Genomic DNA, 14933 nt, shown 5'->3' with positions numbered 1-14933 from the left:
ACAAATGTTTCTTCCATAATTATGTACACTTCAAGAAAATGAGCGTAAACAGCTCAAAATTAGTTCTCAGTTTTATTTAGAAATGGACTAGTTGAAGTGTCAAATTTCTAAATTTTACGTTAACATGATCAGTTCACATTGTCATTATAGTTAATTTATTACAGTAAAAAAAATAGATTTCTTATCTCATATGTGTAAGGTTCCATTTTATGCAGTAGGCAATACACTGGGACTGATTTAATACATAAGCATCAATTAAAAAAAAAAAAACTCTCCTTTCTTTTACTTCTAAGACAAGCACAGTTTACTAAAAGTATGTTCTGTTTACCTCTCTGTGTACCAAACTTGTTCCAGCATTTCAGATAATAGGTAAAAATGTAAACCACAGTGAAAGAGCCTAGTTAAGTATTGTGTTCCCTTTGTACATAAATATTGTCTTTTTTTTAATAAAGTAATAAGAAGTCAGTGACTAATTTTTAGGACAGATAATGCTCAGCTTTGCCATAGTTGTGCAAGTAATTTCTACCTTCACGGTAATGACAACAATGCAGCAGTGTTTCCAACAGGCAGATGAATACCACAAAAGTAGTGCTAAATTACTGAAAAGTTATGATCATCAAGGTTTTAGCCTGATATTCGTGTGTCACTCTAAAAATTATTTAGAAACTTATCCTGGATATTTACTAGTAAGTGCACACACCCATACATGAACCACTTGTTCTTGTGTATCTGTAACTCAAACTAGGTAGAGAATTGTAAATCAGCCTCAGCCCCCCCCCCCCCCCCTCCTCCCCCCCCCCCTCCCGGTTTAAGTAGTTGCTTCCTGCTGATCACTGGTTTGTTGCTATTATGAAATGCAGATTCCATGTCAGTTATAGTGTATCAGCAAAAAAGAATTTTATTCAGTTCTGGAAAACTTGCTTCATATTCACCGAACCTTTTTTTTCAAAGGCATGTAAATATTTTGAAAAGGTAACACAAAGAGTATATGTATGTATACCAGAACTCCCTATGAAATTTCTCAAAAGCAATATACATAATTTGAGATACAAAAATGTATCTTTTTAAGTTTTACTGATAGATACTTTCAAATCAAATTCTGAGGGTTTTTTTTAAAGGCACATTCACCAAACTCATTCTGACAACTTATATGAGCGATACACAGTGTTTTGAAGGAGAAAACACATTATAACACTAGTGTCAGTTCTGCTGAGATGGATGGAAATGCTACTATGTCCAGATGGAACCAGTTAAAAAACTTAAATAAGAACATTTTATAGCTCTATTACATCCAGATAGCTTAAGGAGCTGCAGATTCTACAATCTCTGTATCAATCACTTCTTCCATTTGAATTTCTTCCAACTTGCTACCCATTTTCACCTTGTATTTAGCTCTCTTAAAGTCCTCAGAATAGGTATTCTGAAGATTATGCAAATACCATTCTATCTTTTGGATGCTTTATGCTAAATAACAATCTTCCAATATGTACAATATTTATATTTCTGTTACAGTACGGTACTTATCCATTGCATATAGATACTTTCTGGGAAAAGGTAACACAAACTACCCAACCTAAAGAGCTCGTCTTTCTTGATGTAATCATTTTTTGCTGAGAAGCTGACAATTGTCTTCCACACATGAATGCCATTTTGTCTCAGTATTTTACATTTTCACAGCTTCTTAAAATGTTATGTTAATATTCCCTTGCATGTGCTCTTTTTGAAAGCAAAAATATCTACATTCTTTTCTTTTTTTTACTTTTATGATTACATATATCTTGTTTCAGTTCATCAACAACATTCTGACTAGACTAACTGTAAGCAACTTATTCCATTATTTAAAAAAAATGTCTTTAGTTAATGTATGAAGCAGAGAACCTTTGATTATCTAATTCATTTGCAAATGTATATTACAAAATTGGCCTTTAATAATCAAAGAAGCATGCATGTTGATTAAATGCAAATATATGGTGATGATGCAATTTCTGTACTTGAAGTACATGTGAAACAATGGAAATTTCAAGTTAGAATATCAACAAAATAAGGAAAAGGATAGATTGCTACTCATCACTGTAAAGATGATTACTCACCATAAAGATGACACATACACCATAAAGATGACACTCACTGTGTGTCATCTTTACACTGAGTAGCAGTCTACCCTTTTCCTTATATTGTTGAAACACATGTGATTATGACTCATGATCTGAGACTATTCATTATTTCATCTCCAATTTCATAAAATTAAAATCTATTTGAGGTTCAATTAATAAAGCAATTTCAGTGTGATTTAATGTGACAGTTTGTTATGGGCACTGAATACTTGTTGAAATTGGCTTGATAAGGAATTTCTTTTTATTATAAGTACATACTGAGAAACAGATCAATAGCTCCGAGTGTTTATGTAAAGTTATATTAAATGATTAAATATTTTTTAAAAGTATTTCATCTGCTCTTATTTCTTGTATTACAGTCTCCTTTTTCAAATATTTTGGTTTAGTTTTCAATTCACCAGTTACTTTTATTTTTTTAAGTTCCCATTATTTGAAGTAATCATCTCAAGTTAACATTGGCCAATAGAGCTTTCTGTCACAAATAGGCAAACTGCGATGAAATTTTTTCCATACATCTTATCCTTGCATACTGATAAAGTGCAATATTCACTAGTTTACCAATTTATGACAGTGTGCACTATTTGCAAATTCTGTCTCACATTTTATGAAATGTAAAATACGTTGAGATAGTGCTGAATGTATCATTTAGTGAAGTTGAATGTAAAAGAAACTGATTATTCAAGAAATTTATCACTATTCACTAGGTGGCAGTCCAAATTTTTCCAACATAAATCTGAGTGTCTAACTGTATCAAGAGACAAATATTATCAAATTATGCCAGTGAATGCTACCTGCACAACTTTATCTCACATTTTAAGAAATAGAATACAGTCCAAGAGGGTCTGGCATGTGATCTGTTGTGAAATTAAAGTAAAAACTGAATACTCGAGAAATTTATGACAGTTAGGTAACTAGCAGTCCAACTACTTCCAACATAAATCTGAGAGTCTAAATACGTTAAGGGCCAAATGGATCAAAACAAAAAATAAGGAAATATTTCTCCTGAGACACATTACGAAAAGGATTATAAATAGTGATATTGTATAGGGCAAATTCTTCACAAAACCTGAGTGAATATCCTTAAAATTGAATATGAAAATGGGTCTTAAATTTAAGTAAAAATATGAATGTATAGATGTTACTATGTCTGTATAGAATCTATGGATGCATCACAAAAATAATATGTAGTAGTTGAATGAAATTTCTTTGACATTGCTCAGGTTTTCTGGTAGTTAAAATCTGCTGAACAACAATAATTGGAATGCTATTGCAATATGAACTAGCAGGAGTACTCCAACTGTTCAGAATTTGAGGCTTAAAAATATTTCGAAACCAGTCTTTATGTTCATAGGAATCACTCCAACTCTTCATGTATGTAAAGCCTTTTGTTGAAAGCTTGAGTAACTAATAGTATGCACAAAATACATCATAGCTGACAAAAATCTGTATGGCACTCTAAAAGAATAATAGTTTTCACTTGTGCAGATGACATATAAGGACTGTTTCTTTTCACTAAAGCTATATGATGTATATCTCATACTTCACACATCACTAAAGAATGAAGTGAAGTTTAACAGTAGAAACATCAGATGCCATTTGTACTATATTTCTGCTTTGTTTCTAATCATCTAATGATTATTGGCTTTAACTCTTATGAGATCATATGTATATAATTCAGTAGCACTGCCATTTTAAACTTGTGTTTGTGGCACACCATCTTCTCCCAAAAGAGTTTTCGGCTTCCTTGGAACAACAGGTGTATTTCTTTGTTCTGGAACTTTTCGTGGTTCACCAGTTGGACTGCTAGTTGTAAAACTGCTAGAGTCTTTCAATGATATTGCACTTCCAGTCCTTAATGAGGGAGTACTAGCACTCCTCCTCTGTTCATAGTGATTGAGCTGCTGTTTTTGTTTTTGTTTAGGCGGTGGTGTATCTCGATACTCATACACATTAGTAGCACTGTGGTTGTCAATTCCTTCATGAGTGTCTCCCATTTCATCTCGTAGCATGATATCACCCCCATAGTAACGATCAGATTGTCTGAAACACATAAAAATTCAGTTAATTTATTGTTAATTTATACAAAAAAATGTATGATCTGAAAAACTGGTCTACGAAAACTGCTTGTAAGGGAAGCAATGTATGCAGAAACATGCAAAGCCTTGTGCCTATTTCAAAGCAACCAGTATCACTATTTCTTAAAAACATGAAATCATCTTTTGGGACAAAATTTACATGAAGTAGTGCACAATACATTAGTACTTTTATTTTGTGAAAAGATGTACTTATTTCTCTAAGATTCTACGGCATTCCAAAAGAACTACAGAAGCCATGAATTTAATGTTCTCAGCATCATCAATTAGAAGTTGGTATATAGGTAGCTGATATGAATTATATGTAAATATTTTATCATACATAAACATAGCCAGAGACTCATCAAGTGTCGCCTGATGCAAAAAGATTCAGCAACAGCTGGACACATATGATTAAAGGAGTCAAACCTATACTGACACTGCCTGCATAAAAGTTATGGAACAAAGCATTGAATCATTGACAAACACACACACACACACACACACACACACACACACACACAAAAATTGCTAGCTTTTAGATGAATCCTTTAATGAGGTAGAGTGCACACACACATGAAGCATGTGAAAAAAGTATGAGACTGACAACACTGCTAGCAGAGTGGCATAACTGTGGTGTCTTACTTGTATAGTCTGGTGTGTTCTTCCATTCCAGTGTTCAGTCTAAGTTTAAGCTCCACCACAGCCATCACACGATTTTCGAGAGTGCCTTATGTTATAAAAATGGAACAGCAGAATTTAGAGCAATGTTATGCCATCAAGTTTTGTGTTAAACTTGGGAAATCTGCCAACTGCAATCTTTGAAAAATTGAATCAGGCCTATGTGGAACATACCTATCAGGAGCACAAGATTTTTGCTAGCACAAATCATTTTTGAAAGTCCGAGAACATGTTGAAGATAAACCTTGCTCAGGCAGATCTCCAACTTCAAAAACTGACAAAAATCATCAAATGGATGCATGCTCTAGTGAGAGGACATTATTTTGGGACATAATTTTAGGACTCTGGAGAACATTCGAAAGAATGTCACCAACATGATAAATGTCCTACCAATTGAAGCCTTTCAGTGCACATACCAAAATTGGAACAATGACTCCACCCCACCAATGTATAGCTGCCAAAGGCAACTACTCTGAAGGGGAGATATTTTTGTTTTAAAAAAAATAATAAAAACTTTGGTAGTTAAGAAATCAGTGTCATTACTTTTCTCTCTCTCTCTCTCTCTCTCTCTCTCTCTCTCTGTGTATGTGTGTGTGTGTGTGTGTGTGTGTGTGTGTGTGTGTCTGTTGTCTAGTTCTACAGCTTGTTACAGGATTTATCTGAAAGCTAACAAAGTCATACTTTTATGGTGCCTGTTGATGATCAGCGCTTTTACTATTCAGTAAGTTGCTCCTTTACTCCTAAATTCTTTACATTAAACCAGAACTTTCCTTACCACATTCAATAAAAGAAGAAGTATTTAATATAGTCACTAATAGGGTGTTTCCAGGTGTTCTGCCAAGTTGTTGCTTCCATTTTCTGCACAATATTTCATTGCCAGCCGGAGTGGCCGTGTGATTCTAGGCGCTACAGTCTGGAACCGAGCAATGCTGCGGTCACAGGTTCGAATCCTGCCTCGGGCCTGGATGTGTGTGATGTCCTTAGGTTAGTTAGGTTTAATTAGTTCTAAGTTCTAGGTGACTGATGACCTCAGAAGTTAAGTCGCATAGTGCTCAGAGCCATTTGAACCATTTGAACAATATTTCATTGACTGACCCAGACATCTTCTTCAGGTTTCTGTGAGTTTTGGTGTTATGTGTACTCACTGCCTGGATTGCAACTAGACTGTGAACTATTGCCAGTCTCGTGCTGATACTTATAGCTGATCTTGATCTGTGATGCCCACTACACTCTTTGATACTCTTTTGTTTTTCGTAGTTTGCACTGATATTTTGCGAAACACAAATTCTCTTAGTGTTTCCCAACTCTATCATGATTTCTGGCAAGATTTTAATAAATTGAGTGTTGAACCCAAGCTTTTTTTAAATTGAAGCCTCTGTCCTTGTTTATTAGGATTTCTGATATCTTTATTTCAATACCCTTTTTGATTACACTGTCCCACAAACTTGCCGTTTCCACTACCATACTGACCGGACTGTATTCCATTTCATGATAATATTTGAGGCAGTGCTCAACGACAGTTTATTTGCTTGGTTGTTTTAGATGAGAGTGTACTGATGTTCCTGGCGTTTCTCCTCACCTATTCTCACAGTCTGCCCCATGTAACACATGCCACATGTGTGGAATGCAGTACACACCCAGCTTTTGGAGATGTAAAGCATCTCTGACATTATAAAGAATACTTTTTTTAGCTAAGTGAGTGAAACACAATCGGTGCCGTGTTTCCTTAGGAGTCTATGGATGTTTTTTGATATTGGTGCAGTATATGGTAAATAAGCGACTGCTGGCTTTTCTTCATCGGTCTCAGTCTCAACCTCTTTCTCAAGTGTTCTTCATTTCAATTACACCACCAGTTGAATGTGATGATCTGACTACCCATTCCTTCAGAACACTATTCGTAGGTGTTGTAACTCTTTGGTGAAGCTCTCTTTGTTAATATTTGATCTAGATGGACTATTGTTTTTAGTACCAAATTTCATTGTGATGGACAGTGGTGGCTCGATGCATGGAGGCAGAGGTCAGTGTGCATAGATTTTCTATACGCACTGTGACCCAAAGATCGATCCACTCTTCTCTTAACCAGCTTGTCGAGAAAAGGTAGTTGGCCTTCTTTTTCAGATTCCATTGTGAATTTTACATTACAGTGGATATAGTTTATCCCAGATATTCGCTGAGAATGCATTTCAAGTATCTGTTCAGCCGGTACATAGGTGAGCCAGTATTATTATGGGCCTTAGAGAATTTCCTTTCTTGTGTACTTTCGGAAGGCCATATAGTCTTAGTGGCTCTGCTACTCATATTTTAAGAACTTTACATCTACATCTACATACATACTCCGCAATCCACCATACGGTGTGTGGCGGAGGGTACCTCTACCACAACTAGGATCTTCTCTCCCTGTTCCACTCCCAAACAGAACGAGGGAAAAATGACTGCCTATATGCCTCTGTACGAGCCCTAATCTCTCTTATCTTATCTTTGTGGTCTTTCCGCGAAATATAAGTTGGTGGCAGTAAAATTGTACTGCAGTCAGCCTCAAATGCTGGTTCTCTAAATTTCCTCAGTAGCAATTCATGACAAGAATGCCTCCTTCCTCTAGAGACTCCCACCCGAGTTCCTGAAGCATTTCCGTAACACTCACGTGATGATCAAACCTACCAGTAACAAATCTAGCAGTCCGCCTCTGAATTGCTTCTATGTCCTCCCTCAATCCGAACTGATAGGGATCCCAAACGCTCGAGCAGTACTCAAGAATAGGTCGTATTAGTGTTTTATAAGCGGTCTCCCTTACAGATGAACCACATCTTCCCAAAATTCTTCCAATGAACCGAAGACGACTATCCGCCTTCCCCACGACTGCCGTTACATGCTTGTCCCACTTCATATCACTCTACAATGTTACACCCAAATATTTAATCAATGTGACTGTGTCAAGCACTACACTACTAATGGAGTATTCAAACATTACGGGATTCTTTTTCCTATTCATCTGCATTAATTTACATTTATCTATATTCAGAGTTAGCTGCCATTCTTTACACCAATCACAAATCCTGTCCAAGTCATCTTGTATCCTCCTACAGTCACTCAACGATGACACCTTCCCATACACCACAGCATCATCAGCAAACAGCCGCACATTGCTATCCACCCTATCCAAAAGATCATTTATGTAGATAGAAAACAACAGCAGACCTACCACACTTCCCTGGGGCACTCCAGATGATACCCTCACCTCTGATGAACACTCACCATCGAGGACAACATACTGGGTTCTATTACTTAAGAAGTCTTCAAGCCACTCACATATTTGGGAACCAATCCCATACGCTCATACCTCAGTTAGGAGTCTGCAGTGGGGCACCGAGTCATATGCTTTCCGGAAGTCAAGGAATATGGCATCCGTCTGATACCATTCATCCATGGTTCGCAAGATATCATGTGAAAAAAGGGCGAGTTGCATTTCGCGGGAGCGATGCTTTCTAAAGCCGTGCTGATGCATGGACAGCAACTTCTCTGTCTCAAGGAAATTCATTATATTCTAACTGAGAATATGTTCGAGAATCCTGCAACAAACCGATGTTAAGGATATTGGTCTGTAATTTTGAGGATCCGTCCTTCTACCCTTCTTATATACAGGCGTCACCTGCGCTTTTTTCCAGTCGCTCGGGACTTTACGTTGGGCAAGAGATTCGCGATAAATGCAAGCTAAGTAAGGAGCCAATGCAGTAAAGTACTCTCTGTAAAACCAAATTGGAATCCCATCAGGAACTGGCTGTAACCCACTTTTTCGGCACATACTTGTCCAATGCGTGATTTACAATGTGTTTAAAATTTGCCCATAATTCTTCCACGTCCATCGTACCGGAAGTAAATGAAGTCGATTCATTTACTAAGTGGGATGCTAACAACTGCTTATCTGCTCTTTCTAGTAAGAATACTCACCTAGCCTTTTTGACCAGCTTTTTAGCTTTCATAACCATAGTCGTAATGACAACCTCGTGATCACTAATCCCTGTCTCCAACACTGACACTGTCGATGAGGTCTGGTCTGTTCGTGGCTATCAGATCTAAAATATTTCCATTACGTGTTGGCTGTCGATTTAGCTGTTCAAGATAGTTTTCGGATAATGTGCTCAAAAGTAATTCACACGACGGCTTGTCTGTAGCACCTGTAATGAATCCATAGACATCCCAGTCTATGCTAGGTAGGTTGAAGTTGCCTCCGAAAAATATAGCATGATCCGGGTACTTCTGCGATACAGAGTGTAGACTCCCTTTGAATGATTCTAGAACTGTCATGGTGGGATCTGGTGGCCGGTAATAACACCCAACAATTAACTTTATTTCTCCTAGTCCTGTTAAACGTGTCCAGATAACTTCACTATCACACTTTACTTCGACCCCAGTAGACACAATATTTTTGTCAACTGCAATGAAGACACCACCTCCTACGATGTCTAATCTGTCTGCTCGATACACGTTCCAACCCTCACTAAATATTTCAGAACTTCCTATCTCAGGGTTCAGCCAGGTCTCAGTCCCGAGAATAATTTGCGTGCCACACGCTTCCTGAAGGGCAGTAAATTCAGGAACTTTATTCCGAACACTCTGAAAATTTACTGCTAATATCTTGATAGCTGAAGTGTCTTTACACTGAGCGCATCCTGATTTCCATGCCTGCACGTCGACTGGTGAGTGTTCATCAGGACACCTCGCACTACTGCCTAGCCTAAAAAACCCCCATGTGCACGCCACTGATGTTGTATGCCAAGTCTGACTCACTGAATAGAGTTGTCATCTTCCTTTTAATTTTAATTTAATTCATAGGGTCGACAACTATCTGTTTGTATGCAACATCATTCAAAAGATCAAAACTCCTCATATTGAAGTCCTCAAAAGGGTATTGCCCTTGGTGGCTGGTAGCATTACAGTTTCCTTGTCCTCCAACAAATTTCTCTGTGCTATTCCTTCCCTTGGAAATGTTGGCTCTTGGCATTAGTGCCTTGATGAGTGGTTTTGTGGTAAACCTCTTCTGCTGCTTCCAGCTGGAGAGTTACCAATAGCATATTACATTAGCTCCATGGAGCATGTTGTAGTTTCTCTCCCACTGGAAAGAGCATAAGAAGTTCACCATAAAACAGGGCCACCAGTAGCAGATTACATCAGCTCCATAGAACATGTTGTAGCTACGTTCCCACCAGAAGCAGCAGAAGAGGTTGGCCATGAAACCTGTAGAGCACTTACTAAGGCACCAATGCTAAGGTCCGACAAGAAAATTATAGTTCTAGCAGTCAACAAGGGCAACACTATCGTTCTAATACCTTATGTTGATTACAATAAGAAGATTTTTGATGTTTTGAATGATGTTGCATACAAACAGAGAGATGTAAACCCTACAAATAAAATCAAGAGAAAGGCGATGACTCTTCTCAATGAGTCATGCTTATCATTAGCATCATTAACCCTCTGACTGCTGGAGGCACATCATCTGGTTGGCACACTGAGGTGCCATGGTCTGTGGCGTAATCCAGCTACCTGCACTGTGTGCCTGTCCCTTGGAACCACCACCGGGACCAGAGCGGCCTGCGCTGCCCAACCCACCCTGTGCTGAATACTTCTGCACTTATTAGGACTTGCGCAGAGCCAGCATGAATTTTTGGCAACTTTAAGCTGTATTATCTCGGACAAAAGTTTTTGTAAAGAAATCAAATGTGGCCATCTTGTACAACTTTATGTGGTCTCTTAAGAATAATAATGAAAAGAATTTTACAAGCCACATTCAGCCAGAAAATTATAGGTAAAATCGGCCAAAACAATAGGCGCCAGAAAAAATTTTGAAGTTTGGCCTCTTGCATCTCCTGGATTAATGCTATGGCGAAAGTGAAACTTGGCATGTCGTAACTTAACAACACATGGTTCTCAAATGTAAAGTTTCATTTGCATAGCACTTTCCAGTAGTGATTGAATTAAGTGCAAAATTGAAGATTTTTTAAAAACGTCAAAAACGCAGTATTTATGTTTTGATTTTGCTAGAAAACTATGTTCTGTATAACATTCCAAGCTGTATAATTGGAATGAAAGTTGGGCGCGAAAATCAGGCCTGAAAACAATGTAAACCTTGGATTTGCATATCCAGTACAGTGAATGCATGATGAAAATGAAATTTACAGTGCAATAGATTGATAGCACAAAGATACGCAATAAAAATTTTTATTCCCTTACTATTATCCAATAATCTACAAATTAGTGGAAAACATGTTGATTTTTATGAAAAGACAAAAGCATAGTATATTCAATACTTCTTTTACAAATACTGTTTTCTATTAACGTTTCAAAGCCAGTCTCATTTGAACAACCAATTTTAAACCCCCCACCCTCCCCAGAACAGTGAATTTAATTTCCAATATTGACTAAGAACAGAGGCGACGTAGCAAGAAAAATTGCATTGAGAATAGAGTTTTAACTTTGTTATGTTATTTCTTGTTGATCAGAGGCATTTAGTACAAGTAGACCAAATGTGATCTATATTTGTAATACTAAGGATAAAAGAATATAACTGTCTATGTTACGTGTTAACAATTTAAATGTATCATATGTAGATTAATATATGGGTTTTGTTACACTGGCGCAATGTACTCGGCATAATTACATTTGCCGCAGAACAGATATTGTGCCATCTCAGTCACCAGGTCCATTCATTTGCTAGAAAAGTGCTACATATGAAGAAGTCAGGCACTGTTTGAATAATTTTACTCCTTTTGCATCTGTTTCCCATCATTGTTTTTGATCCAGGCTTTGGACCGGCACTGGCAAAGTTAAAAATAAATTTATATATTTTTTACATTTTTTGCCCTTTGTTTTAGTAATTCATTCAGAAGTGTCAATAAATTTTCTCAGGTTTAGTTCCCAGTGATTAGTAGTAATGCTTCTTTGTACGATAAGTCTCAAAGCAGGGCACAACAGATAATGGAAGGTTGCAAGTTTTGCATTGGTATCTAGTTTCCTGGTGCACTTTCTGTTTCATGCAAACCACATATCTATGCATTAGCGTATTTTTCTGCAATTGTTCACTCACAATAACAGCCAGAAAATGTCTCCCTGTGAATCACAGTGGATTCTTGTTATTGTAACGCCTTCCCCTACCAGCTTTTTTCTGTTCTGTAGCATATTTTTCTACAACCTCCCTTACAAGAGAAAGGTGAAACTCTGCCATTTTTTGCCCTGTTACCAACTGGTGGAGAGCATGAGCATTTAGAATGCACAAATCCAAAATGTGAAAAAAATATTTCTTGTGCTATTTCACAGTCTTACACACTGATCCCACTGAGCTCAGTAACATGTCACAATGGTCAACAGCACCCATACTCGAATTGTAATCTACAATACATTGCACTTTCTTTATTTTTTCACTGGTATTTCTGTCAGTCTTCTCTGTTTCAACCATCTGTGTTGTGTGACTTGTGATCAAAATGCACACCTCTCTCTTATTGCACCACTTGATAGCAAGGACCTTGTCAGTGGACTTAAACTCAGTCTATCCTCATTTTAATTTCTTCTGTAGTTTTGGCATGTTGCACCTATTCTTATGAGCAGTGCCACATGCAGCTGTTCCATGGTTGTGAAGCCAGAGGAACAGGTCCGGGCTGGAGTATCAATTATCCAAATACAGTCCCATAAGTGTTGCCACTACGTCGCCACTTGTCCCTAAATTGTGGAACACAATTTCTGTTGTTGTGCCTGTATATACAATAAAATCCGAAATATATCCACTCTGACAGTTACACAGTACAAATGTCTTTATTCTGAATCTACTTTGCCCAGTTGGAATAAATTGCTTAAAAGATAATTGTCCTTTGAGCAGCAAGAAACTTTCATCTATACAATTCTTGTGATGTGGATGAAATGAATTACGAACTAGGTCAAAAATCATCCTAATTTTAAATAGACTGTCGCTTCCAGTACTTACAGAGTTATGACTGAATGTAGCATTCTCAGAAGTAGACAAAAACTGTCTCAGGACATAATTTCACCAAAAACTGGTGTGTTCAAAAGTGTGTATTTGGACCAATAACCACTTAGTTTTAACTTCTTAACTTGCACCACTAGAAGGCAAATAGCAAAAAAACAACATATTTCCTCAAATCCAGTGTCTTTCCACTTTGACAGTCAAGAATCCACAGATTCTATAGCCTTTTCTCTGATGTAAACATAAAAACAATTTGTTTCATCTGCAATAAATTGCAACAGTTCTTCAGACATAAATATCACAAAAAATGAAAGAATACTTGGATCAGTATCTATCTGATAGTTGTGTCCTGAAGTCAAGTCATCAAAGTAATGGTTAATGGCTGGAAATTGGTTTCTTTCCTGTCACTTAAGCGCACTCTTTTCTGAACCATTTCACTGTCACTTTTTGATTCCTTGGATTCAGAGGAACTGCTAACTATAATTAATGCTTCCCGTCTGATGTAAAGAGCTGAGGACTACAGGTTTGAGATTCTGTTGAAGACTCATCACTGCTAGGAACATCAGATAATTCACACTCACTGTCACTACTAGTGAGCATATCCAGGATCTCGTTTATCTGTGCAACCAGGGCGACATGACATCTGTCCCATAGAAAACAAGAAAACTGGTGAAACCATGGGAAGCAAAGTCAAATTCTGCAAAGAGGCAACAAGGCAAAAAACGTATACACATTCTTCAACCATACAGTCAGGCCACTGAATAGCTACTGGGAGAGCTGGGCGGAAAGACAGCTATGCGTGTTTACATGTCTGTCATGCTCAGGTAGCTGTGACTCAGCACACCTAAACTCATCCCTAGTGGTGAAAAGACTGGTGGCATGGTACGTGTCAACACGTCCTTAGCGCTGTAGGGAAAACCCAAGGGCCATGCTTAAACATGTCGGGCGCGCCAGGAGAACGGCGAGGCATGACGAGTTAACACGATCCTAGCAGTCAAAGGTTTAAAGGCCTTAACACATGAGCAGAAGTACCACCAAGGCTATATGGCCTTCCTAAAGTACACAATGAAGGAATTCCTCTAAGATCCATAGTTAGTAATACTGGTGCACCTAAATACCAGCTGGCAAAATATCTGAATTGCGTTTCTAAAGAATATGTGAGGAAGTGGGAATACCACATTCACAACTCTGCTGACTTTGTACATCACCTCAGTCAACTGCAAGGGCAGGATACAGATATTATGTCGGTTTCGATGCAGTATCCCTCTTTATGAGTGTTCTATTTCCTGATTCCTTGAGTTCCTTGGAGCTAATCACAGAAAAATTTAATGATCATTTCACAAAACTTTTTAGATATGTTCTGACATCTACTGATTCCCTGTTATACATGGAACACTTTGAAGCAAAGGCACTAGAATCAGCCAAGTTATGGTGTGATCACATGGAGAGGAAAAACTTCGAAGAGTTCCTGGAACATTTAAACTCTAAAACTTCCTGGCAGATCAAAACTGTGTGCCCGACCGAGACTCGAACTCGGGACCTTTGCCTTTCGCGGGCAAGTGCTCTACCAACTGAGCTACCGAAGCACGACTCACGCCCGGTACTCACAGCTTTACTTCTGCCAGTACCTCGTCTCCTACCTTCCAAACTTTACAGGAGCTCTCCTGCGAACCTTGCAGAACTAGCACTCCTGAAAGAAAGGATATTGCGGAGACATGGCTTAGCCACAGCCTGGGGGATGTTTCCAGAATGAGATTTTCACTCTGCAGCGGAGTGTGCGCTGATATGAAACTTCCTGGCAGATCAAAACTGTGTCCCCGACCGAGACTCGAACTCGGGACCTTTGCCTTTCGCGGGCAAGTGCTCTACCAACTGAGCTACCGAAGCACGACTCACGCCCGGTACTCACAGCTTTACTTCTGCCAGTACCTCGTCTCCTACCTTCCAAACTTTACAGGAGCTCTCCTGCGAACCTTGCAGAACTAGCACTCCTGAAAGAAAGGATATTGCGGAGACATGGCTTAGCCACAGCCTGGGGGATGTTTCCAGAATGAGATTTTCACTCTGCAGCGGAGTGTGCGCTGATATGAAACTTCC

At 38.2% G+C, this 14933-nt stretch overlaps 1 protein-coding gene and 1 non-coding gene across 3 annotated transcripts in view; both read right to left on the bottom strand.

Annotated features, from left to right (window-relative positions):
* Positions 1 to 787: 787 nt before the first annotated feature.
* Positions 788 to 14933, bottom strand: part of LOC126173509 (cholinesterase) — a 185008-nt gene continuing 170862 nt past the window's right edge. Inside the window, exon 13 of one of the 2 annotated variants that reach the window (XM_049920960.1) lies at positions 788 to 4154. In XM_049920960.1, the coding sequence (XP_049776917.1) occupies positions 3806 to 4154 (349 nt within the window). In that variant the 3' untranslated portion in view covers positions 788 to 3805. The remainder of the gene's footprint in view (positions 4155 to 14933) is intronic. The other variant, XM_049920962.1, reaches the window with a different exon arrangement.
* Positions 14649 to 14723, bottom strand: Trnas-cga (transfer RNA serine (anticodon CGA)). Its single transcript has one exon. It is a non-coding gene; the product is annotated as a tRNA-Ser (tRNA).

The sequence above is a fragment of the Schistocerca cancellata genome, chromosome 1 (genome assembly GCF_023864275.1).
Source record: "Schistocerca cancellata isolate TAMUIC-IGC-003103 chromosome 1, iqSchCanc2.1, whole genome shotgun sequence".
Lineage (NCBI taxonomy): Eukaryota > Metazoa > Arthropoda > Insecta > Orthoptera > Acrididae > Schistocerca > Schistocerca cancellata.
The sequence above is the reverse complement of the archived record's forward strand: the minus strand, read 5'-3'. Positions and strand labels throughout refer to the sequence as shown.